Raw genomic sequence first — 26,440 nt, forward strand, 5'->3', positions numbered from 1 at the left:
GACACCTGTATTTCTCTATGTACTTATAAAAGTGGACCACACATTGTCGTTTTCACTAATTGAGATTAAGGATATTTTCATTAATCTGTTTAAATCTGCTTAATTATGGCAATTAAAACATAAAAATATGTTTGAAGAACTAGTTTTTGCATGAAAATATAAGTTAATCAGCACCATAAATTAAGCATCAGGCCATATATACCAAATAAAATTCCTGTTTGTCATACTCAGTGCCAAAATTATTTTTTTTTTACAAATAAATACATGTTCCCCTTTGTCCCCTAATTTTCAATGATACATGTACAAAAAAAAAAAAAAAAAAAAGAATGTACTCTGAATTTTAAAATCTTCGGTACAAAACAAATTCAATTTAGAAATATATATGTTTACACTTTCACACAAAAAAGCAAAGTACAAAAAAAAAATCAAATTAGCAAAGTCTAATCCTATTTATTACAGTTTATAGGAATGGAAATAAATCTTTAGTTCTATTTATATGCAGACATGTCAATTTCAATTTCAAAATCTTAAAAAAGACCTGAAATTGATTATAGGACAGAAAAGTACAAATTTTGATCTATTTCTCAAATCAAATCAAAAGCTTTATTTAAAGTCGACATGTCACAAAACAATAACATAAGATTTTTCTATTCAAAACAAACTAAGTAAATCTGCAAATCTGAGGAAAACTTGTAAAATTTTCAAATGTATTCAATTTGTGGTAGATTTATTATGTTATGTAATTTGCACTTTCTTTTCAGGAGAAATAAATAAATCAACCCATTAACCAATATAACAGGAACATAACACAGTTGGGCAGAATTTAAGTCAGCCTTTGATAAAACACTGCAAATCCGTATGTAGGTAATAATAGATAATCTAACTTCTGTTTTCATTCTCCATAAACAAAAAATTTATATAAGATACGATTTTTTTTTCTTGATAATTTTGAAGTTAATTTCATTATAAATCGTTTTTTATCTGATTGTGTTTGTTTACAATGATTCCCTCTCATAAACATATCTACTGTCTTTAAATCTCATCAGATATAACTAATGGTTGCAATTTTGAAGTCTAAATTGCTGGAATAATTCAATAAGTTTTGGTCAGTGATTCAATTCTCTGAATTTTACGTATAAATGAAGTGTGGGTGTATCATGCATTGCGTCTATAATTACACCTTATGTAAGAATCATGGATTTTGATTAGTTGGTAGCTAGTGTATTTTTCACCAATTTACTGTTATCAAATGAATATCGTTCATTTTTTAACGCCGATGGGGTATTTGCCAAAAGGATATGCCTTTTTTACCCTCTCTGCCGTGGTATTTGCCAAAAAATACTCTATCCGACTGGACGCTTGTAACGTCACGATCATCAATATGTTTTTGAACATTAACATTCGGTGTAATTAAACAGATATAGCATGTTCTTGAGTGGTATTTGCGAAAAATACCAGTCTTGAGAATGAATTTCCCTCGCCTTACGGCTCGCGAAATTTAACATTCTCTTGACTGGTATTTTTCGCAAATACCCCTCCTTAACATGATATATCTGTTTACAACACAATGAAACCAAAATAGACAATTCGGAGGTTAGGAGACAGTCTTTGTCAATAGACAAATTTTCCTATTTAACATAATTATTTTGCAATTCATCAAAAAAAGTTTTCCTTCAAGATTCAAATAATCTATTTTGTAGACAATTCAAATGAGATTGATAAACATGATTATAAATTCATAATTTATAATTTGAAATTAACTAGCAAGTTCTAAAACTTACAAACAAAATTTGTGAAATTTAATCAAATTTATAAGTTTTGATACAACATCGAGAGGTAATATAAACGTCCAGGAAATATTCCAGTGAATTATCCTCCTTGAATAGCTGCATGCTTTATATAAACTTTCTGGTAGGAAGAATTTACTGACAGGTTTTAGAACTGGGTATGCTTATTCTCACACTAATATGTACCTATTCTGTTTACTTAAACTTAATGTCCTCCTTTACACAATTATTCATGGTGGTGCTCCTAAGAAAGGAGGATTAAAGGAGGATTATACCAAATTTACATACATCAAGGGACAAAGAAGTTAGCTCATTTTTAAGAAAGGCAGAAGATTCTCAACAAAGATGTAGTAGTAGGACCAACAGCAATAAAGTAGTTCATCAAAGATTCCAATCTAATATCCGTAAACACTCTTTCTCTGTTAGAATTGCTAAAACCTGGAACAAACTACCAGATAAAATAACAAAGTCACCATCGATAAATTCATTCAAAAATCGACTAGACAAATATTGGTCAGACGAAGAATTATACTATAATGACTATAGAGCAGAAATATCCGGAAGTCACGGTCAAAATAGTATAAGAAACACATTAAATTACGAGTCTGGTGAAGAGGAACCTTGAGGGATCCTGTACTGGAAATCAACTATAAGTAACTATAAGTAAGTATAACTCACCTAAAGGATCAGCAGTTTGTTTGCTGGCAGGTTTCTCTGACAAACTTTTCTGAGGATCTACAAATATTCTGTAGTAACCTTCCACCATTGTGACAAAGTTCTGAGTATCTTGCTTCAATAGACCTATATTCAATGTCTGCCAAAGAAATTTCATAAAAAAAATCAAAATAATAAATTAAAAGAAATTTTTCAAATTAGAATATGACTGATTCATAAAATCATTTGAGGAACTAGAAATATGAAGTCATAGATTGGTTCTTATATTTTTTTGTCATTCGAATTATCAAAAGATTTTAAATATCATTCAAAAAGCACAGCCATCAGATGGGGTATGACAAGATAGAAATGTATACTGTAGATTCCTTCATATTTTGTGGGTACCTCATTTTCATGGATAGAGGAAAAATTGTATTTTGTAGTTATTAAATTTCATTGTTTTGCAAAAGTTTGTTTACCATTCAATAACAAGAATGTGTCCAAAGTACACGGATGCCCCACTAGCACTATCATTTTCCATGTTCCATGGACCGTAAAATTGAATAAAAATCTAATTTGGCATTAAAATTAGAAAGAACATACTATAGGGAACATATGTACTAAGTTTCAAGTTGATTGGACTTCAATTTCATCAAAAACTACCTTGACCAAAAACTTTAACCTCTAACTCCCACTTTCATTTTCTATGTTTAGTGGACCCTGAAATTGGGGTCAAAAGTCTAATTTGGCTTTAAAATTAGAAAGATCATATCATAAGCAACAAGTTTACTAAGTTTCAAGTTGATTGGACTTCAGCTTCATCAAAAACTACCTTGACCAAAAACTTTAACCTGAAGCAGGACAAACAGACGCACGGAGGGACGAACGGACGGACAAATGGAGCCACAGACCAGAAAACATAATGCCCCTCTACTATCGTAGGTGGGGCATAAAAAATTTACACTTCATAAAACAAATAAATTCATGGATTCTTTATACTCACAGAATCAACAACAATAATGGAAACTGAATTATAACAAACCAGTATGTATTTCTAAAATTCGCCTTATTATATTTTAAAGAAATTCCATATTTTCAAACTAATAATAAAATTAAACTTATTTCCACCAATAGAAATTTGACAAATTTAAAATTACACACATTTTGAATTATCTCAGCCTAATTCTTACCTGTTGTTCATCTCCACTCATTGAAATCTCCACTTTTTGCATATTTTCTTTCTCTTTAGCTACTTTCATTTTCTTCAACTTCTCAAAATCAGCCAACAATGAAAGCTAAAACACAAATATAAATTTTTTACACTAACATTCAAGGAAGTGACATCTTTTTACAATCAAAGCATGGGAGTGCTGTAAAACATGTGTCTACTCTATGTTTCTGAAACTTCTCAAAATTAGCTAATTAAGTAAATCAAATATATGTAAAAGTAAATTATTTACTCTGTCATTCAAATGATGACATATTTTTAAGAAACTGAACAATGATAAGTTGCTGTCTGCCAATTTTTAATTGGAGCTGATTTTGCATTTAAGGAGGTAGACCTAGGTTAAGGGAAATAACTCTTAAAATCATCAGTACGTTTGTGTCAACCATTTTCAAAAATATATTCTAAGCCTCTAGGTTACATAGATTATTTTCAATCTGTTTCAAGTAAATGCTTAAAATACATTGATGAACTTGAATTTTACAAACACTTAACTGATTTAAAGAGTCATCTCCCTGAACCAAGGTCTACTCCCTTAATCCCTAATTATTAATCATATAATAAAATCACAATTGTCCTGTAGTTCTTCCTTTTGATTTTAATTAAGACAAGTTTAGTTAAAAAAATATTTGAAATTAACAGTTATCATTTTAATTTTATATCAAATTATATATAGATATTGGTCAAAGATCTTAATTAAGATAAGTCTGGTTAGATATCTATTTTAATCTAATAGATAACAGTTTCATTAAAAGTTGCATAATTTTTTTAGATTGAACAGTTGGAGGGAAAACAAAACAGTTGCTAACTCTGAAATACCTAATCAGTTTTGTTGACATCATTTATTATACAAACTTTGTTAATTTCCAATTATTTTCATATCATATAATTATATGAAAACATATGTTGTGTAATATTTTGTAAATGAGAATAATTTATAATAATTTATATTATAAATTATTCATTCATTCAAGCATAGAATAACGCTACAGCATTTATTCATGTGTTGTTTTAATTACAAAAGGTAATTTCTTTAATACTCTTAATTAATTGACACCTGTCAGTGTATCTATAGAATGCTATGCCGACCTTTATTGAACACTTACACTGTAATTTTTAATGTTGGTTATCAGACTTATACCAGATTTTGGTCCTACAAGTACCATAGCTTCTGTTTTCTTATCCTGAAATACAAAAACATAAAATCAAATCTTTTATCAGTAACACAAGATGCTGTTTGATTTTAATGTATTAATTCAGTTGTTGGGTAGATGATAAACACAAAACATGTTTAACCCTGCCATTTACATCATGTATTTGCATCTGTCCTAAGTCAAGAGCCTCTGGTCTCTTTTAGGTTTGTAGGTTTTTTAATTTAGTTCATTTATATGCTTAGGAGTTAAATGTGATGTCCATTTTCACTGAACTAGTACACATTTTTGTTAAGAGACCAGCTGAAGTCTGCCTTTAGGTGCTCGATTTTCTTGCTGTGTTGAAGACCCATTGGTGGCCTTCGACTATTATTAATTCCTTGGTCTGATTGTGGTCTCTTTGACACATTCCCCATTTACATTGTCTATTTTATTACACATATATAACTAGAGGCTCTAAAGAGCCTGTGTCGCTCACCTTGGTCTATGTGCATATTAAACAAAGGACACAAATGGATTCATGACAAAATTGTATTTTGGTGATGGTGATGTGTTTGAAGTTCTTACTTTACTGAACGATTTTGCTTCTTACAATTATATCTATAATGAACTTTGCCCATTAGTAACACAGAACTATATTTGGTAAAAATTTACATAAATTTACCAAATTAATGAAAATTGTTAAAAATTGACTATAAAGGGCAATAACTCCTTAAGGGGTCAATTGACCATTTAGGTCATGTTGACTTATTTGTAGATCTTACTTTGCTGAACATTATTGCTGTTTACAGTTTATCGCTATCTATAATAGTATTCAAGATAACCAAAAACGGCAAAATTTCTTTAAAAATTACCAATTGGAGGGCAGCAACCCAACAACCAGTTGTCCAATTCATCTGAAAAATTCAGGGCAGATAGATATTGACTTGATTAACAATTTAACTTCTTGTCAGATTTGCTCTAGATGCTTTGGTTTCATAGTTATAAGCCAAAAACTGCATTTTACCCCTTTGTTCTATTTTTAGCCGTGGTGGCCATCTTGGTTGGTTGACCAGGTCACGCCACACATTTTTTAAACTAGATACCCCAAAGATGATTGTGGCCAAGTTTGGATTAATTTGGCCCAGTAGTTTCAGAGGAGAAGATTTTTCTAAAAGATTACTTTAATTAACGAAAAATGGTTAAAAATTGACTATAAAGGGCAATAACTCCTAAACGGGTCAACTGACCATTTTGGTCATGTTGACTTATTTGTAGATCTTACTTTACTGAACATTATTGCTGTTTACAGTTTATCTCTATCTATAATAATATTCAAGATAATAACCAAAAACAGCAAAATTTCCTCAAAATTACCAATTCAGGGGCAGCAACTCAACAACCGATTGACCGATTCATCTGAAAATTTTAGGGCAGATAGATCTTGACCTGATAAACATTTTTATCCCATGTCAGATTTCCTCAAAATGCTTTGGTTTTTGAGTTATAAGCCAAAAACTGCATTTTACCCCTATGTTCTATTTTTAGCCGTGGCGGCCATCTTGGTTGGTTGACCAAGTCACGCCACACATTTTTTAAACTAGATACCCCAAAGATGATTGTGGCCAAGTTTGGATTAATTTGGCCCAGTAGTTTCAGAGGAGAAGATTTTTGTAAAAGATTACTTTAATTTACGAAAAATGGTTAAAAATTGACTATAAAGGGCAATAACTCCTAAACGGGTCAACTGACCATTTTGGTCATGTTGACTTATTTGTAGATCTTACTTTGTTGAACATTATTGCTGTTTACAGTTTATCTCTATCTATAATAATATTCAAGATAATAACCAAAAACAGCAAAATTTCCTCAAAATTACCAATTCAGGGGCAGCAACCCAACAACCGATTGACCAATTCATCTGAAAATTTCAGGGCAGATAGATCTTGACCTGATAAACATTTTTATCCCATGTCAGATTTCCTCAAAATGCTTTGGTTTTTGAGTTATAAGTCAAAAACTGCATTTTACCCCTTTGTTCTATTTTTAGCCGTGGCCGCCATCTTGGTTGGTTGACCAGGTCACACCACACATTTTTTAAACTAGATACCCCAAAGATGATTGTGGCCAAGTTTGGATTAATTTGGCCCAGTAGTTTCAGAGGAGAAGATTTTTGTAAAAGATTTCTTTAATTAACGAAAAATGGTTAAAAATTGACTATAAAGGGCAATAACTCCTAAACGGGTCAACTGACCATTTTGGTCATGTTGACTTATTTGTAGATCTTACTTTACTGAACATTATTGCTGTTTACAGTTTATCTCTATCTATAATAATATTCAAGATAATAACCAAAAACAGCAAAATTTCCTCAAAATTACCAATTCAGGGGCAGCAACTCAACAACCGATTGACCGATTCATCTGAAAATTTCAGGGCAGATAGATCTTGACCTGATAATCTTTTTTATTCCATGTCAGATTTCCTCAAAATGCTTTGGTTTTCGAGTTATAAGCCAAAAACTGCATTTTACCCCTTTGTTCTATTTTTAGCCGTGGCGGCCATCTTGGTTGGTTGACCAGGTCACGCCACACATTTTTTAAACTAGATACCCCAAAGATGATTGTGGCCAAGTTTGGATTAATTTGGCCCAGTAGTTTCAGAGGAGAAGATTTTTCTAAAAGATTACTTTAATTTACGAAAAATGGTTAAAAATTGACTATAAAGGGCAATAACTCCTAAACGGGTCAACTGACCATTTTGGTCATGTTGACTTATTTGTAGATCTTACTTTGCTGAACATTATTGCTGGTTACAGTTTATCTCTATCTATAATAATATTCAAGATAATAACCAAAAACAGCAAAATTTCCTCAAAATTACCAATTCAGGGGCAGCAACCCAACAACCGATTGACCAATTCATCTGAAAATTTCAGGGCAGATAGATCTTGACCTGATAAACATTTTTATTCCATGTCAGATTTCCTCAAAATGCTTTGGTTTTCGAGTTATAAGCCAAAAACTGCATTTTACCCCTTTGTTCTATTTTTAGCCGTGGCGGCCATCTTGGTTGGTTGACCAGGTCACGCCACACATTTTTTAAACTAGATACCCCAAAGATGATTGTGGCCAAGTCTGGATTAATTTGGCCCAGTAGTTTCAGAGGAGAAGATTTTTGTAAAAGATTACTTTAATTAACGAAAAATGGTTAAAAATTGACTATAAAGGGCAATAACTCCTAAACGGGTCAACTGACCATTTTGGTCATGTTGATTATTTGTAGATCTTACTTTACTGAACATTATTGCTGTTTACAGTTTATCTCTATCTATAATAATATTCAAGATAATAACCAAAAACAGCAAAATTTCCTCAAAATTACCAATTCAGGGGCAGCAACCCAACAACCGATTGACCGATTCATCTGAAAATTTCAGGGCAGATAGATCTTGACCTGATAAACATTTTTACCCCATGTCAGATTTGCTCTAAATGCTTTGGTTTTTGAGTTATAGGCCAAAAACTGCATTTTACCCCTATGTTCTATTTTTAGCCGTGGCGGCCATCTTGGTTGGTTGACCGGGTCACGCCACACATTTTTTAAACTAGATACCCCAATGATGATTGTGGCCAAGTTTGGTTTGATTTGGCCCAGTAGTTTCAGAGGAGAAGATTTTTGTAAAAGTTAACGACGACGGACGACGACGACGGACGACGGACGACGGACGACGGACGACGGACGACGGACGCCGGACGCAAAGTGATGGGAATAGCTCACTTGGCCCTTCGGGCCAGGTGAGCTAAAAAGAAGACCAAGTATGATTGCCAATGAGACAACTCTCAACAAGAGACCAAAATGACACAGAAATTAACAACTATAGGTCACTGTACAGGCCTTCAACAATGAGCAAGGCCCATACTGCATAGTCAGCTATAAAAGGCCCCGATAAGACCATGTTGTTTTGTTGATTATAAATAAATGATCCAAAGAAATTACTTATGATTGAAAACTTTAACTTTTCCTGAAATCCATAATAATTTAAGTACTTTTTCATTAAGTTTTAAGTCTCCTATATTAATTCTGACAATAAAACTTTGAGACACTTACCAGCAGAGTTACCATAAACACACGACTACCAAATGTTTTTTGTTCACTGACGATTTTCATGTAATGTAGTTTGGCTTGCAGCGCAGTCAGATGTTTCTGTCCTGGTGCTGTAAGGTTCTGATTCATTTTCATCTGCTGAGTTAGCAATTTTCTTAAATCTTTTCCTTTCATTGTTGATCTCTCGAAAACAGGAACAAACTTTTCTAAACCACATTCTTTCCTGAAATGTAATAAAATTTTGTTATGGAAAATATACAAATGAACATTACTGACAGATATTAGAATGGTGTGATTTTGATGCGAATGATACTCATTAAACCCTTTCTCCAAATCACCAAAGTCACACAATTTGTTCAAAATAAACTCATCATAGATACCAGGACTAATTTTATATATACGCCAGACGTGCGTTTCGTCTACAAAAAACTCATCAGTGACGCTCGAATCCAAAAAAGTTAAAAAGGCCAAATAAAGTACGAAGTTGAAGAGCATTGAGGACCAAAATTCATAAAAGTTTTGCCAAATACAGCTAAGGTAATCTATGCCTGACGTAGAAAAGCCTTAGTATTTCAAAAAATTCAATATTTTGTAAACAGTAAATTTATAAATATAACATTTTGTTCAAATCCATTTGCATACTGTAGATTCACTTTATCTGTATTTAAGGATTTCTTTGGTATAGTTGAACCACAAAATTAAAAGTTTAAATGAAAGCTGACATCTGTAAGTATTTGACTACAAAACAATATATGTATTCATGATCCAAAGTTTTATTTTGTTATAAAAGAGTACTTTTGTCCCAGCTAGTGTTAAACCATAGAAATTTTCTTAAAAAATAGATTTGAAAAGTGCAAAGACAATAATAAACAAAAGCATCAAAACTGCACACATTATTCCCAAATGAATTATTTATTTGTTCTAAAAGTACAATATAACGCCTCTCAAATAAATCACTAAATTTATTGCACTTTTATTTATACCAATTCATTTACTCCAACTTTGTTTTAATTACTAACACTTTCCCCAGATCACATTTCACTAATTCAATTTACAAATTCCAGCAAAGAGAAGTAATGATATCATTTGAAGCATTTTTTATTCCAACAATGCACTTTGCGTTACATAACATAAGTAATAAATATACATGGTCTTCATAACACTAGTGTTGATTTGTTCAAATTAAGGAAGCTTGTAAATGTATTGGTTTGAGCATTTTTGTAAATCCCATAAAGCCCTTCGAACGCACAATATATTAAGGTGTGTTTTTTTTCTCTCATTAACTAGCAACCAGGATTAACACCATTACTGGTGAACTGATAGTCCTTAGTCCCTGAGGTATCAATACCATTGATGGTGGAACTTTAGTGCCACAAAGTATCAATACCACTGCTGGTAGGCTGTTAGTCAGTGCTCTGAAAAATTTTACAAAAACATGGATCCAAGGTTCTAACTCCCAAGGCTAAGTTGACCTTAAAGCTGTTCTGGTCCGAGACCACAATTATTTCGTAGTGCATTTCTTTTAGAACATAAATGAAAATTAAAAAAATCCCACCTGCGCTTTCTCAATGAAATTTTTACAGTGTGTTGTACTACTTTTGGGACAAATTATATCAAAATTATAGAAAAGTTCATCGGCTCTAACTAAAATATGGACAATTTTATATTCAGGGCGTCTTGAAATCTTTTGACAGCTTCCGAAGTGCTAATTTTTAACCTTTTTCAGCTGGACCAAATCACTACCTTCCTTTAAAATTCTGGACCCAAATTTTTTACAGTGTAATTTCACCCCCCTACTTGCAATTTGAGGCATTAAACATGAGAAATAAATTTGGAAGGGGTATGAAAATAAATGGCAGGTAACCCACTGTCGACACTAGGGACTATATTCGTGAACAACGAAAATCAAGGGATGACAATTGTGGTCTCGGACCTTCTCCTTATGCTAGAAAGTTAAAGGGTTGATTGGCTAGCTTGCTTTTATTGAATTAATGTTTGTTCAAGCATTGTATAAATAAAGATTGACATCTGCAATTAATAGAAGTATGCAGAGTTAAACCTGTATATAGGTAGGTTTGATTTTTTGATAATGTCTTACGGTCTATTCAAGTTTAAATATAATGTATACAAGTTTAAGGATGTACTTAGGCGAGGTTTTGGAATTCATGTCAAATGTTCGAACTCCTTGGTGTTTTTCCATACAATACAAGGTAAAATATTTTGGGATGTCAATCTCAATTACAATGCTTTGGATAACAGCTGTAAATGAAATTGGCTATTCTGCTAAGGTTCTGTTGGTAATAAGGTGTGATGGCAAAACATGTTTCAAACTGAAGGAGTTTTTCATGATATAAAAGCCTATCACTTACTCAATAGCTTTCAGATTGATTTTTCCAGATGCATTGCTTGACATGGCATGTTGTTGGATCTGTAAGGCAGCCAGTTTTAAAATGGTATCACCCTTCAAATCAGGGAATCTGTCGTTTACAACATCATTGCAACACTGAAAAAATAAAATCCAGATTAAATCTAAAATATTTGTCTTATACCGGTATTTTTTTCAAAAATCATGATTAAATCAAAGATACACTTTTATGTATTTATTTTTTAAATTTTTTTTTTATTCTTTATGTTTTTCACATCTAAACTTTCGTAGTTATACCTATTAGTTATTTCTGTATTTTGTATGTCTATCCTTGACTGATAGAAAGTGCAAAGTGATGAAATTATGCTGTATTAGTCAAATTCAGATTGGTTTTTGTTGGCGTTTGCAAGAAACAGCATGCAACAAGGTTATTTATTATTAACTTATTGTTGATAACCAAATGACAGAAAAACTGTTTTATTGAATTTCCAGTGAGATTTCCTTTGTTTTAAACTTTTTCATTATAAAATTGATAGTACAAAAAGAAATTACTCCTTCACGTTTAGGATAGCATTAATTTAAATTTCTTCCCTCCTCTAATTTCATTTTTAGATTGAATGTGTCAAGTTGTCATAGTTTTTAGATAACTCCAAAATACAGCCTTCAAAAATTTAATTTTTCAAATTAAATAAGGACAAGAAGTTTTGGCACTGTGAAAATAAATGCATATTAAAAGTCAAACGCACTTAGAACAAATCCATTTGATTCTCCATCAATTAATTCATTGTTTAAAATTTGCAAAGCACATTAACGTCTGAAATTATCAGAACTGACATGTAGGTTGGTAAATGACTGTCTGAATTGTATTTGCCATTTTGGCTGTAAATGGATTTTTTTGTTAAAATTCATGTTTAAAATTTTACATTTAAATCTAAATCAATTTCAGAATCTAAAGGACTGATAGGTAATTTCATTATTCATACACCAAAATAAAAATAACATTACGTCATTGGTTGAATTTCCATTGTTAAGAACGTTTTAAACCAATCACAAGGTTAACACTTTTGAAAATATTAACCACCATTAGATTCTGAAACGGTGAATGGCTTTACATTTTTGTCTACAAATAGTTTTATTCCTTTACTTTGCCTGAGGGGAGGGAGTAGACACTTTTCATGCATGGTTTTAATTGAGAACTGGAGGTTGTCATAGTCAAAACTTAAAATTTTAAAATCTCTAACATACAACTGTTGTTCAGCCTTGACTAACCTAAAAAACAAAGACAGGCAACTTACCTGAAGATAAAAATACTCAAAGGCTACAGGGTCTTCCTTCAGCAGGTCATAAGGGTCACGAGGGACAAACATTACACGGAATAGGCAACGAAAATGGCGAGCACCAGGTTTAGATGCAATCTAAAAAATAAAGTCATACATTGTCATTTCATTTTTCTGCAAGCAATAATTTGTTTTTGATTTTTGATTTTAATGTTTTTTTTGGTTATTTTTCTGTACTTAATCATTGGTTTTCATACAGTCATTTATGGAATGACTGTATTGTCCTTTTAAAATTTGAAGACATCAATCACTTATTTTACTGTCTCAAATTAAATTTTCTAACAGCAGATTACAGTAATTGGGGATGGTTAACAATTATGCTGGTGAGATCTTTACATTTGCAGACATTTATTATTTATTTTAATGTCACCAATTGTGATTTTCAAACAAAAAATTGAGAGTAAATGGAGAGTAAATAACTTTAAAACATTCCCATTTTCAATCTCAATTTATCAAAGAAATCTATAAATAACTTACCTCAGCTAAAGTTTCATGTTCTTGCAGCAGTGTGACACGATTTGGCATATGACTTTTAATGTTTAATAGCACCAAGTTAAAATGTTGGACTTTCTTTATACTCAGCTTTTCTTGTAATGAATACACCACATCCTGAAATAGAACAAGGGGAGTTTAAATTAGCTACAAGTTGAATAATATACAACAATAGACAGGTTTGAGATTAGAAGTCACAAATGAAACAAAGAAATCATATTTTGTGTTGCTGTCCTAATTTTCAAATGGATGTTGTCTTTCTTCTTTTCATTATTTAAAGCATACTGTATGAAAATAAAAAGATGTGGTATGGTTTCCAATGAGATGTCTGTAACTTTCAACCAAAGATCAAGTGAAGTACAAGTTAGCAACTCTTGCTTTTGGCATCCATCCAAATTCTTAGGCTATCAAGGATTATACTATATTATAAAAATTACTTTAAATTTTAAACCTGCATACACTTCTTATTACTGCCTAAAATGGACAAAACCTTTTGTATCAAACAAGTTTTATTGCATTTAAAAAATTTAGTTTTTCACAAATTTTTAATCTTGACTTTCACTTGTGTAGCTCATACAAATGCCATATCCTACAGTTTGATATAGAACCTAAAACATTCTTAATGTAAAAAATTTCCAATATTGCTGACAAAGCAAATATTTTCTCTAACAAAATAATATTAAATATTCATCCATCAGAGAAGAATCCCTCAGCTGAGTAACACAACTTTTAACCTTTAACCTTATGGAGATTAAAAGAGCGGAAACAATTCAGCTGAGAACCAGAAAGATTAATATGTGTAAGCATAAAACTATTGAATATCTCCAATCTGAACTGACAGTCCATACAGTTCCCTGACCATGTTATTCTTACGAAAAACTCATCAAGAAATATAAGTATGAGAATAAATTTAATCTACATCTATGATAACAAAAATAGAGGTCATAATAATATGTACCAAATGTCATTCAACATCAATGTATCCCTCTTTTGTATATATGATTTCCGATCGTCAATTTCCTTGAAAGATTGATATCGTTATAAGACGTTCATTCCATCATGACTATAAAAGTTGATTGTGTAGTCAAGCATGTATAAAATATGACCATTTGCTGCCTGTATGGCCTTCGGAAATATCTATCAAATTATTTACTAAGATCGTTAAGATGTGAATAGAAAAAAATGTCATAATCATTAATATAACTCATCCTTTCATGCAGATTAAAATAATGGAAGATGAATACGTCCATGCATGTAATGAATATAATTCTCCATGTCTTTCTTTCTTCTGTGGTTAAAAAACTGCATTATAGATTCTACCATAAAATCAAGTATTGAATGGATAATTACTGAAGGTCATAAAGTCATAAATCTGTAATCTGGTCAATTCCAGTTTTACAATGCGAATGCACAAAATGTTCCAAATAAGAAGACAACTCAGAAGGATATGGCATTAACAAGCAAGCTTAATAATGTTGGATATACACATGTAAAGCTCAATAGAGATAAAGTATTATAAACCCTATTTCAAATGGAAAAGTCACCTCATATCTTGTGACCATGAAAACATAAAATTGAGAAAATGGGGAATGTGTCAAAGAGACAACCACCCGACCATAGAGCAGACAACAGCAAAAGGTCACCAACAGGTCTTCAATGCAGTGATAAATTCCCGCACCCGGAGGCGTCCTTCAGCTGGCCCCTAAACAAATATATATACTAGTTCAGTGATAATGAACGCCATACTAAACTCCAAATTGTACACAAGAAACTAAAATTAAAAATAATTCAAGACGAACAAAGGCCAAAGGCTCCTGACTTGGGACAGGCGCAAAATTGTGGCGGGTTAAACATGTTTATGAGATCTCAACCCTCCCCCTATACCTCTAGCCAATGCTAGTGTAACTGTTTCCCCTTAATAGGTATTGGTGTCTTATCTTCTTTTTTTTTTCTTTTTATAGTAATAAATCTCGATAAAATTCCACTTAAATCGGACAGTCACAAGAAAATTAGTAAATACATGAGTTGTTTCTATTGTGAAAAGAAAATCTGATTTCTCAATTTCTATACCCATAATATACATGGTCAATTCAATAAAATAGGAAGCAGTCTGGAACATTTAATTATCTTAGGGAAGTACAAACAAGCGAACTAATGTCTTAAGAATCAAAAACAAGCACGAAATCAACAACAAACAGAATTCTTAAGCTATGTTATATTTGGAAAGGTAATAAGCTGCATGAGTAGAAAGTCTTTATAACTTGTGTTTGCGGAAACAGGCTGACAAGAAAAATTCTATATGACTTGTGTTTTTCGGAAACAGGCGAACATGAAGATCTAATAAACAGCTTTACAAACAGTATCCATTTATGTCAACACAAATGGCAACATCCAGACATTGGACATTGATGATATGTCAGAAGATAATTCAATAAAGAAGTTCTTGATGACATCAGACACTACAAAGGATAATCGAATTTTGTCAACTTTAAACAATTTTTAATATCGACTATCATAGCCAACAGAACATCTATTTACATGATGTTCAATCATATATATGAGACGTAAATTCAATTTTCTGTTGTCAGAAAATAAAAGACTAACTGAATTACTGGATATAATACTTAATTTAAGGACTGTCAGTAACAGAATCTCACTGTTATGACATGTATTGCTCTGTGCTTTTAGCTAAATTGTTGAACAGACTTAAAAAAGTCCCAATTACTATGGATTATAGCTGAACAAATGTCTTAAAATCACAACAAGTGAAAAGCCCTCACAAACAGAATTATAGCTATGTTGAGTCTCAGAGAAGTAGGAAATCTATACGACTTGTGTTTTCGGAAACAGACAGACAAGAAATTTTAATATATAGCTTTACAGACAACATCTGTTTGTGTCAACACAATTAATGCCAACATCCAGACACTGGACAGTGATAATATGTAAGGTAATTCAGTAAAACAGTCCTCAATGACATCAGTCACTACAAGGGATAATTTGATTTTGTCAATATTAAAATTTTCAAATCTCAGACTTAGTCAAACAAACTATTTACCGTTACATGATATTCAATCATTGATGCAAGACGTAAATTCAATTTTATGTTGACAGCAAATAAAAGACTAACTGAATTACAGCATACTTAATTAGGACTGTCAGAAACAGACTCTCACTGATGTGACATTTATTGCTCTGCGCTTTCAGCAATAGAAGAGACTTTAAAAAGTCCCTATTTCCATGGATGATAGCTGAACAAATGTCTTTAATCACAACAAGCGAAAAGCACAGACAAACAGAATTCTAGCTTTGATAAGATGTTCAATCATTGGTGCGAGACATAAATTCAATGTTCCGATGACAGTAAATAAAAGACTTGCTGAATTATGGGATACAATACTTTATTAGAACTGTCAGTAACAGAATCTCACTGTTATGACATTTATTGCTCCAAGCTTTCGGCTAAATTGTGGAAGAGACATAAAAGGCTTTCATGATGGATAAACAATCTAGGTAAATTGTAACAAGACTATTGAGACTTAATGGCCCAATTTCCTTTGATGATGGCCAGACGATAATTTACTCTAGTAACCTCTATGGATATTAGCTGAGACTTTGTGATAAAAGAGCATGAAAAGCTTAAACTAATTTTGCTTGTTGAGAGAACAAGAAGATCTTCGTTACTATGTTGGTGAATTATTTTTCTCTAAAAAATACTACCTTTGAAATGATTTTATTCATTGCATTTTATTAAAGGAATCCTTATCCTTATTTTCATCAGCTCAATAGTCAGAACTTCGGTACTGACATGATTTAACAAACTTTTCTAAAATTGTCTGTTTATAAATTTATAAATTATTAAGAAACTAAGGTTTCAACTCCCTCAGGGAAAGTTGACTTTAGATGAATTTGGCTATTTATTTAAGGTATTTTTGTCATATAACTCTTCAACGGTTTCAGTACTTATACATCCTCGGTTTCAAATGTTTAGCTTTGAACGTTCCTGATCAAGGTAAATCCAGGAAAGAGCTTCAGACGCATTGAAATTATTAAATATGTTGTTTTCAATTTTTTTGGAACTATGCCAAACTTTCAAAGTTTATGAACCATGACTGAGGGTGCAAGGCTAGAAGTAGAAGTATGTCAATTGATAATAATTTATTTAACATTAAAAAACTGTTTCTAGCCTGGGGGCATCTTGTATTGGAATCAAACTTTCAAACATACTGCTCTCACATTATTGCACTGGTTGAATGAATGATATCTTAACCATCCTATTGATTTTACAAAGAGTTTTTTCCATTTTCAATTTTCACACAAATTTGTAAGTCAATAGTACTTTATGTAGTTTACTATCTTTTAATATTGACATCCAATTTGGAAATCAAAGCACTGAAGTCCTATAAAGACAGATTGCCTTCTAAACAGAATGATTATATTTTCTTCAAGTAAAAGTCTTTAATCTGAGAAAAGTATTCAAAACTTAATACTTAAAACTCTCACATATAAATGTCCTTGACCCATTTTAGGAACTCAATTAGTAATTGTCTTTCGTGCTTTTGGCTGATGAAAATCTTAAGACATGGACCTATAACTTCATTCATCATGTTGAGCAATTATAACATCTAAGATTATGCAGATATCAATTTAATATATTTAACGAATATAGTTTGGAGTGACTGTTTGTTGTAAAGTTGATTTGATTATTGTAAACCAAATTATTTTCGCTGATACTTTAGAACTTTCAAAAAACTTTGCAACAATTTTTTTTTTATTTTGCAATTTTCTAAATGTATTTATAAAAGGAAAGATTAAAGCTGTATATATTTACTATGATTTTTATTTGCATCATTTTCTATTGCAAAGTCGCAAATATAAATTATTTGACAAAATAAGTTGCTTTACAATATCAAATGAAAGAGGTGAATAACTCAATGTCACAGGGATAGAAATGATTATGTAGCTAATTTGCTTCTTTTCAATTAATTACCAATTGAAATATAAAAGGGGAAATAACTCAGTGTTAAAGGGAGGTAAATGCCTATGTAGCTATCTTACCTTTACTGTGGTTTTGTTGTCATATTTAAATGATTTTGTCTGTCCATTCTCCAGGAACACCTTCAATACATTAGGCATGAAAGGCACATAACTCTCTAAGTGGGACGGCTGAAATAAACAAATAAAAACATATTTATCCAAATGGTAGTGTACTTAATCTACATGTAAACTCAAAGCAGAAAAATCTATTCTTTTCATTAAAGTTATTAGAGTTAATTTTGACTAGGAAAATATGTAAGTTTTAAGATCAACGAAGAAGTACTATTCTTAAGGCTATAATAATGGAAAACCATAGCTCTGAGTTCTAACTCCTAACAGAAGTGTTTGGAGGCTTAAGTTATTTAGAAAATTAGCTCCTTAGACGACTCAATCTCACATCCATGCATCTAATAAATAAAAAAGCCAGTAAATTGCAAACAATAGATCTGGTTGGAGGTTCCTTGCTGATGCCTATTGATAATGTTCAAGAACATATGGACTAACCTATAGTTGTTAATGTCTGTGTCATTTTGGTCTGTTATGGAGAGTTGTCTCATTGGCAATCATACCACATCTCCTTTTTTATAAGCAAGTATTCATAGGACATTTACATGTTATTCTTCTGATTATTCAAGCATTATTTGACATAGGACTTTAACCCTCCAGAAACAAATCCAAGATATTCTTTGTTATCATAGATTTTAAGTCTTTTGCAATTTCCATAGTCTCTGTACAAGACAAACAGCAGCTTATGTCAGTGTTATTGGTATTGACAAAAATTGTTTGGTTTATTGTTTATCCTGAATTGCCATCCAACATTTTACATGTACTTTAATTAGAACTTATCTCTTTTGGGTATTGTCTGCTATATGCTGATTTTATGAGTTTCAAATAAGTATTGGTGAATCAAAATTGGTATTAGTCTGCAATCTGTTTTACCAACACAATAAATATCACATGAATACAGATATTCTCATTAGAACTCATTACAATAAAAGTATATATTCGTTTAATGATTATTTGGCACAGAATAAATACTTGTTAGGGCAATAAAATTCCATCTATAGATATAGTGTGTCTGCACTGGATATTCAAATTACCATGAAGTACTTTTATGTGTTCATAATGATGTTTTTGCTTTGCCAAAAAAAAATCATATGAGCAGTGGGATTTTAAATTTGTGACTTCAGATAATGATTATTTGGCTTCTTAATACTCTAAAGGGCATTTGAATTCTATTATAGAGAGGGAAGGTCTGCACTGGATATAAAAATCACCATTAAAGTACTTTTCTTGATTTGTGAGGTTTTAAATTAAGAGAAGTAAGATTAACACTTTTTGAATGCAAGGAAACATATTTTTTTCTTGGAAGCTTAATAATTTCTAATTTAGAGACAATCCCAAAATTCAAACTTTTTTAGCGTAAATGGTCCGAGAACACAATTAATTCGTAGTGCATTTCTTTTAGAACATAAATGAAAATTAAAAAAATCCCACCTGCGCTTTCTCAATGAAATGTTTACAGTGTGTTGTACTACTTTTGGGACAAATTATATCAAAATTATAGAAAACTTCATCGCCTCAAACTCAAAATATGGACAATTTTGTGTTTAGGGTGTCTTGAAATCTTTTGACAGCTTCCGAAGTGCTAATTTTTAACCTTTTTCAGCTGGACCGAATCACTACTTTCCTGTAAAATTCTGGACCCAAATTTTTTTACAGTGTAATTTCACCCCCCTACTTACAATTTGAGGCATTAAACATGGAGAAATAAATTTGGAAGGGGTATAAAAATTATTGGCAAGTAACCCACTGTTAACACTAGGGACTATATTCGTGAACAACGAAAATCAAGGGACGACAATTGTGGTCTCGGACCTAATAGGATAGAAAGAGTTGACAAATCTTAAAAAAACTTGGTATGACTAAAGCTTAATTAATTATAACACTGCTTGCAAAGTTTCATAACAATAGGATATATATTATAGACAATATGTTAAATTCAATACTCATCTTTGCGTGTTAAATTTTGACGTTAAAATTGAATAATTTCAACTATCAACATTATGGGCTTTGAAAATTTAAATATTGCAAAAAAATACTTTTTAAATGCCCTAATATATCATTTATTATGTACTGAAAGCAATAGAGTACTCATTTGATTTATCAGACTTAGCATAATTATTCAAAAGTGAAATTTATATCAGCCTGGGCCTAAAAATTGAGGTTTTTCAATGAAAGGGGGCCTTACATGAAGATGTAATATTTTCCAGCAATTTTAAATTTGTGGAGCTTTTTGGTTATAAATAATCCTTACATATGTATTGAATGTACTTTAAATGGAAAGAAAAGTCACAAATAACATATCATATTAGTTTAAAAGGGTCTTAAGCCAAGTAAGACTGGAAAAAAATAAGGGTCAATTTAGGCCGTGCCACATATTTACATTTAAAAATGCATATTGAGGCTATAAGAAATAAAAAATTGTGTCTTTTTTATCATTTCTATACTCATGTGACATGATACAACAAATCTGAGCACAAGAAGGCTCTTGCAATTAACTTTTCTTACAGAGAGTATGGTCTGATACAAAGATTTTTGCCTTTTTAATGAAATACTTGAATGCAATTTTAGTCTCAACAGGCTTATATTTAAACCACTTGCTATCCTACAGAAGAAAAAAAGATATTATGTGAGATGGAACAGGTACAATAGACATTGTAAAGTGCTTTGGATACAAATTTAGTGAGGTCTTAATTGTGGACTTCAAATTTTATGTACCAAGAACCCCACTTTTGACTTCATCCAAACAGGGCGTTAGACAAGGGTCATTTATACAACACATTTTGTACATATTGTCTGAGATAATCTTCTTTTCTGTAGATTCTGAGTTCATAAACAAGTAAAAGAACTAGATAAAGGCATAGAAACACAAGTATTGACACATGAAAACCTGTCAGATAGAAAGTCAGGATGCCATGTATGCATCAATATTGAAAAAGCCTTAAAATGCCTATTTTGACCATAAAATGCCAAAATTGGTAATTTTTGCAGAAATTCTATAAAATAAAAGTTTAAATCCTTTAGTTTCATGCTATTTGAAAAATTGACACCACCAAATCATTTAGGGAAGTTGCCAAATTACAGATTCTATTTTTACAGACTTCACCTCTTAGGTCCGAGAACACAATTAATTCGTAGTGCATTTCTTTTAGAACATAAATGAAAATTAAAAAAATCCCACCTGCGCTTTCTCAATGAAATGTTTACAGTGTGTTGTACTACTTTTGGGACAAATTATATCAAAATTATAGAAAACTTCATCGCCTCAAACTCAAAATATGGACAATTTTGTGTTTAGGGTGTCTTGAAATCTTTTGACAGCTTCCGAAGTGCTAATTTTTAACCTTTTTCAGCTGGACCGAATCACTACTTTCCTGTAAAATTCTGGACCCAAATTTTTTTACAGTGTAATTTCACCCCCCTACTTACAATTTGAGGCATTAAACATGGAGAAATAAATTTGGAAGGGGTATAAAAATTATTGGCAAGTAACCCACTGTTAACACTAGGGACTATATTCGTGAACAACGAAAATCAAGGGACGACAATTGTGGTCTCGGACCAAATGTTTGATTGGAGGATAAAAACCATATTCGTACAAGCTCCCCTTTTCTTCCTATTTCTAAAGCTCGTAGAAATAAATGTAATATCAATTGTCATAAAATGTATAAATATGTTTTATATGTATATGTGTAACGCAAGTGAATTATTTATTGGTATTATATAGATTGTTGAGAATTATACAGAGAATAAAATGACATTTTCCAGAGTCATGCCACTTTGATAAAAGTAGATATTATACCAAACTGGCAATGACATTTAGTGCATATTGGAATTAATTTTCTATTGACATTTTACTTTCAATATCTATAGTCAGCAATAAAGGATACAGATGAATTAAGTCATGACAAATGACTCTCCAATTCTCAGAACACTATACAATAATCATCAAAACCAGGTCATAAATCAGCTGTGGGTTTTCTCATTTGAATAGTTTTACTTTTATTTATTAGGGGTAGAAGTGGGTATCTGATCAACTGAAATTCCAAGAAAAAATAAACACTGAATCCTGGATTCCAGAAAAAATAAAAGATTTTAATCATTATCCCCCCAAAAAATAATCATTAAATCCTGAATTCCTGCAAAAACAAAAGCCCAATCCTGATGTCCTGCAATAAGGTCTTTTCTCTTCTCAGTTATATATGCTGGGTTCTTTATAGCTACATATAATTTGGAGTTAAGTATGGCGTCCATTATCACTGAACTAGTATATATATTTGTTTAGGGGCAAGCTAAAGGACGCCTCAGGGTGCGGGAATTTCTTGCTGCATCGAAGACCTGTTGGTGACCTATTGCTGTTGTCTGTTCTATGGTCGTGTTGTTGTCTCTTTGACACATTCCCAATTTCCCTTCTCAATTTCATACCTCATATGCCAATTGGACAACATCTTCTTATTTGTATATGGTCTGTATTTTTAATGAATTCCACGACTTGTCAAATTTTAGTATATAATACTTAATGTTAACCAATTTTTAAACTGTTCAAGCATGGAACTATGAAATTTTGCAACATCCAAGGCAAAACAATTGAAAATATTTGTTTGATTTACAACAAACAAGATTTTCTATTTTCAAATCATCTCAATTACAAGTATCATTTTATTTAAATGAATTCAGCAGAGGGTTATTAGATACAATGTTTGCCTGATAGTACAGTCCTTTACCAATTAAATTCCTCCTTCTAATACAATAGATTAAGAGCATTTTTTTCTTGATTATCAAAGCATAAGCTCTGACTTAAATATCGCACCAAATTTGCATAAAATCCATAGATATCTTAACTATTGTATACATTTAACAGTCAGATGGAACAATTTCATTAAAGCAACAGAAAGTTTGCTGATCTTGCAGAAATGTTATTCCATGGAAAAGACATAGAAACTATGTATTTTTATCAAGAATTCTTTGTTAAAGAAATAATGACTTTCTTCAAAATTTTGTTAAAATATGTTGAGGTTAATTTGCGGTTGTTATTTCTATATCAACAAGCAGCATTTTTTTGTCGGGCTGAGTCTCTTTGACACATTCCCCATTTCCATTCTCATTTTTATCATTCTTTCTTAATCACTTCTGAGTTTTAATCTTTAAATTCAAATTACTTGCAACCAACAAATTCAATACAGTCTTAGTGAAATGTTAAGTAAAATAAAATTATAATTTTGAAAATTTTGAAACAATATCAAAGTAAGAAGCTGCGGTATGATTGCCAGAGACAACTATTCTCCAGCAAATACATGATGTAGGAGGGTCTGGATGGGGGGGGGGGGTCTGTTAGTCTAAACATTTAATTTTCACCCCTTTTTCTCTAATCATTAAAAAATTAACCCCTTTTTTCTCTAATCTTCAAAAAATTAACCACATTATATTCTCTAATCCTCATTTTTTAAGGGCATTATTCTTTAATCCTTTAACCCCATTCAAACCCTCATGTAGAAGGTTATAACCAACAACTTATAGAACCCTTTACTGTTTTTTTTTTATATTTTGTTTTTTATGAAAATAAGTTAACATTCTTGTCACAATAATGTCTATATGTTCTACACTGGAACTGTTAATACCCTTTGTCACCATTTTGCTAAAATAATTGGAAGAAACATACACAGATGTACATTTCGTTCATTGTGAATACAAAACATTAGAGTTACATACATTTCAACTCCTCTGTTTTGCAAAAGTTGCAAACAAGGTTTTTCTAATTGAATAATTAGTTAAAAGTAAATTTTAAATACTTAAAGGCTATATCTATCATTTTAGCTGATTCACTTTTCCAAAGACCTATATTAAATAAAGGAATATTACGAATTGCATTTGACTTTTAAAAGATATTGAGTTTCCATCCAATATAGTTGCATATATTGAATTGCATATATTAAATTGAATATATTGAATTGCATATATTTAATTGCATATATTGAATTGCATATATTGGATTTCATATATTGAATTTCCGAAACTTATAATCCCTTTGGGCTTAATAACTGGTTTGCAAAGACAAAAGTTTTATGTGATAAATATATTTATAAAAGCACAAAAATCATACTTCTTAGACTCATATAAGAAAATGTGGCAATGAAATAATATTCTATTATTATGCACTTATTAGAAAATAGTTTTGATTTTAATAAATGGGTTTCTTATCATAAAATGCTTTGCAGAAATAGCCTGCTGGATCAAGATCAGTAATGTCAGTTGAAACTCCAAGCTCTTAAAGGTCAAAGTATATATTTGACCTCAATACTTCATATAACATTACTTACTGGTGTTTTCTCATAAAATAGATCCCATCCAAACACATCAACTGATTCGTGAAAATCTACCTCACAAAAACTTGACATTTTTTTCAATTCACAGAAAACAATAAATCCTGATTATTTTCAAACTCACATGTTGTGGTGGCGAACTGCCATTGACCATGTTGACAGTAACACATTCGGCAAACCGAACTCGTGACGGGTTACTCTTTAATTTGGCTTTTTTGGCAGCAGTTAACAAGGCAGACTTCCTAATGGACTGAAATATAAAAGACAATAATATGATAACTGGACATATTTGCTGATTTGCCAACGTAAAACAATACCCCGTTATTTTTATTCTAAAGATGTTATCTGAAATTTAAAAATATCAAATTAGACAAATCACCACCAAGTTTGTTTTGAAGTTAAGTAATAACCAGGATTGAATGATTTTTATCATTGTTTGTGTGTTTTAATTAAATAAGGTACAATAATAATATACAGTGAAACCTGTTTAAACTGAACCTCTTCGGGACTTATGATTTTGTTCGGTTTTAACTGATGTTCGGTTTAATCAGGTTGACAACGTATACAATTTGATATGACGGTGCTTAAGAACAAGTTTGGTTTATACAGATTTTCGGTTTACGCAGGATTCGGTTTAACAGGTTTTACTGTATACAACAATTTCATGGCTAAGTAAGTAAACATGTAAACATTGAAATGGAGCTACAATAAATGACTACTTATCTTTTTCTCTTATTACCTAGTGCAATTTGACACATGGGGGGAAAAAACCATTGGTGTTAAGGGTGTGTAATACCCAATACTATTCAACCATTTAATGTAGCAGGACAAAATAGTTGTCACTTTTAAATAAAATTTGAATAATCATGTTTCTTTTCATTTTCTGGGAAGCATTTACAAGCATTATTTAATTATTCCCTCCAATTCTCCTCCCTGAATCCCAACCTCATGTAAATCAGTCATTTATGTGTAAAATATAGACAAACATTACTAAAATTTTGCTGTATGCAAAATGTACTATCAAATAAAAGAATATTTAGAGAGGTCACCCCCACCTACACTTATCAAAAGGACAAAAGCTTATAAAACATGTTTTTTCTGTGTACTTTAAGACATAATTCTTTTCAGTGTTGACTTTTTGGATGTAATACTGAGTTACGAATTTGTTTTTAGCTACTATGACCTTGACCTTAGACCCAAGTTATCCATTTGGATCTTCCTCTTGTTAAATGTAAACCAGTATTTGACCAAACTCATAGGAAGTATTTGATTCAGCATCAAGAAACTGCCTTCATGAACAATTTTTAGCCTTAGAAACTTTGACCTTGACCTTGGACATAGGAATATCAAAATCATTAAGGAACTTCCATTTATTATATCCAGGTCACATAATGGTTGCAAGTCTCATGTTGTATTTGATTGAGCAACTAGACAACTGTGAAATTGATATCAGTTGTCATTCAATTGAAAGTAATATTATGTTTTATCTTACCTCCTATACATTTCTAGGACTGTGATTGGTTAAAAGCGACCTCATGGAAACCATGTATATTTGATATTATGTAATTTAGTAGGGAGGCGGGGCTTATTTCATACACGGTTCGTAGTTGAGTTACGTCCCTTTATATTCCATATAAGGTAGTAGGGAGGTGGGGCTTATTTCATACACGGTAAGTAGTGGTGTTACGTCCCTTTAGATAAACAAAACAGTACTCAGAAAAAATCTTAAAGGTTTCAACAGACAAAGAAATTGATGATTAAGATTGAAATAAATTCATAAAACACATTTAAATCTAACAAGTTGTCATTGTTGACATCTGTTTTTGTAGGATCAATGGAGTAATTTCTTAATCGTGTTAATGCTTACTGTATTGAAGACTTGCTCATTTTGATAGATCTGTGGTCTAAATTTTTCACGTTAAG

General features: G+C 31.4%; 1 protein-coding gene across 8 annotated transcripts in view; it reads right to left on the bottom strand.

Moving 5' to 3' along the window:
* Positions 1-26,440, bottom strand: part of LOC143042320 (uncharacterized) — a 98,481-nt gene that overhangs the window by 21,367 nt on the left and 50,674 nt on the right. For all 8 annotated transcript variants that reach the window (XM_076214593.1, XM_076214597.1, XM_076214596.1 and 5 more), the window contains 9 exons: positions 24,642-24,767; positions 18,156-18,263; positions 13,083-13,214; positions 12,564-12,683; positions 11,273-11,406; positions 8,907-9,126; positions 4,773-4,850; positions 3,632-3,736; positions 2,466-2,601 (listed from right to left, as the gene is read on the bottom strand). In XM_076214593.1, coding sequence (XP_076070708.1) covers positions 2,466-2,601; positions 3,632-3,736; positions 4,773-4,850; positions 8,907-9,126; positions 11,273-11,406; positions 12,564-12,683; positions 13,083-13,214; positions 18,156-18,263; positions 24,642-24,767 — 1,159 coding nt within the window. The remainder of the gene's footprint in view (positions 1-2,465; positions 2,602-3,631; positions 3,737-4,772; positions 4,851-8,906; positions 9,127-11,272; positions 11,407-12,563; positions 12,684-13,082; positions 13,215-18,155; positions 18,264-24,641; positions 24,768-26,440) is intronic.

Source organism: Mytilus galloprovincialis, chromosome 8, assembly GCF_965363235.1.
Source record: "Mytilus galloprovincialis chromosome 8, xbMytGall1.hap1.1, whole genome shotgun sequence".
Classification (NCBI taxonomy): domain Eukaryota; kingdom Metazoa; phylum Mollusca; class Bivalvia; order Mytilida; family Mytilidae; genus Mytilus; species Mytilus galloprovincialis.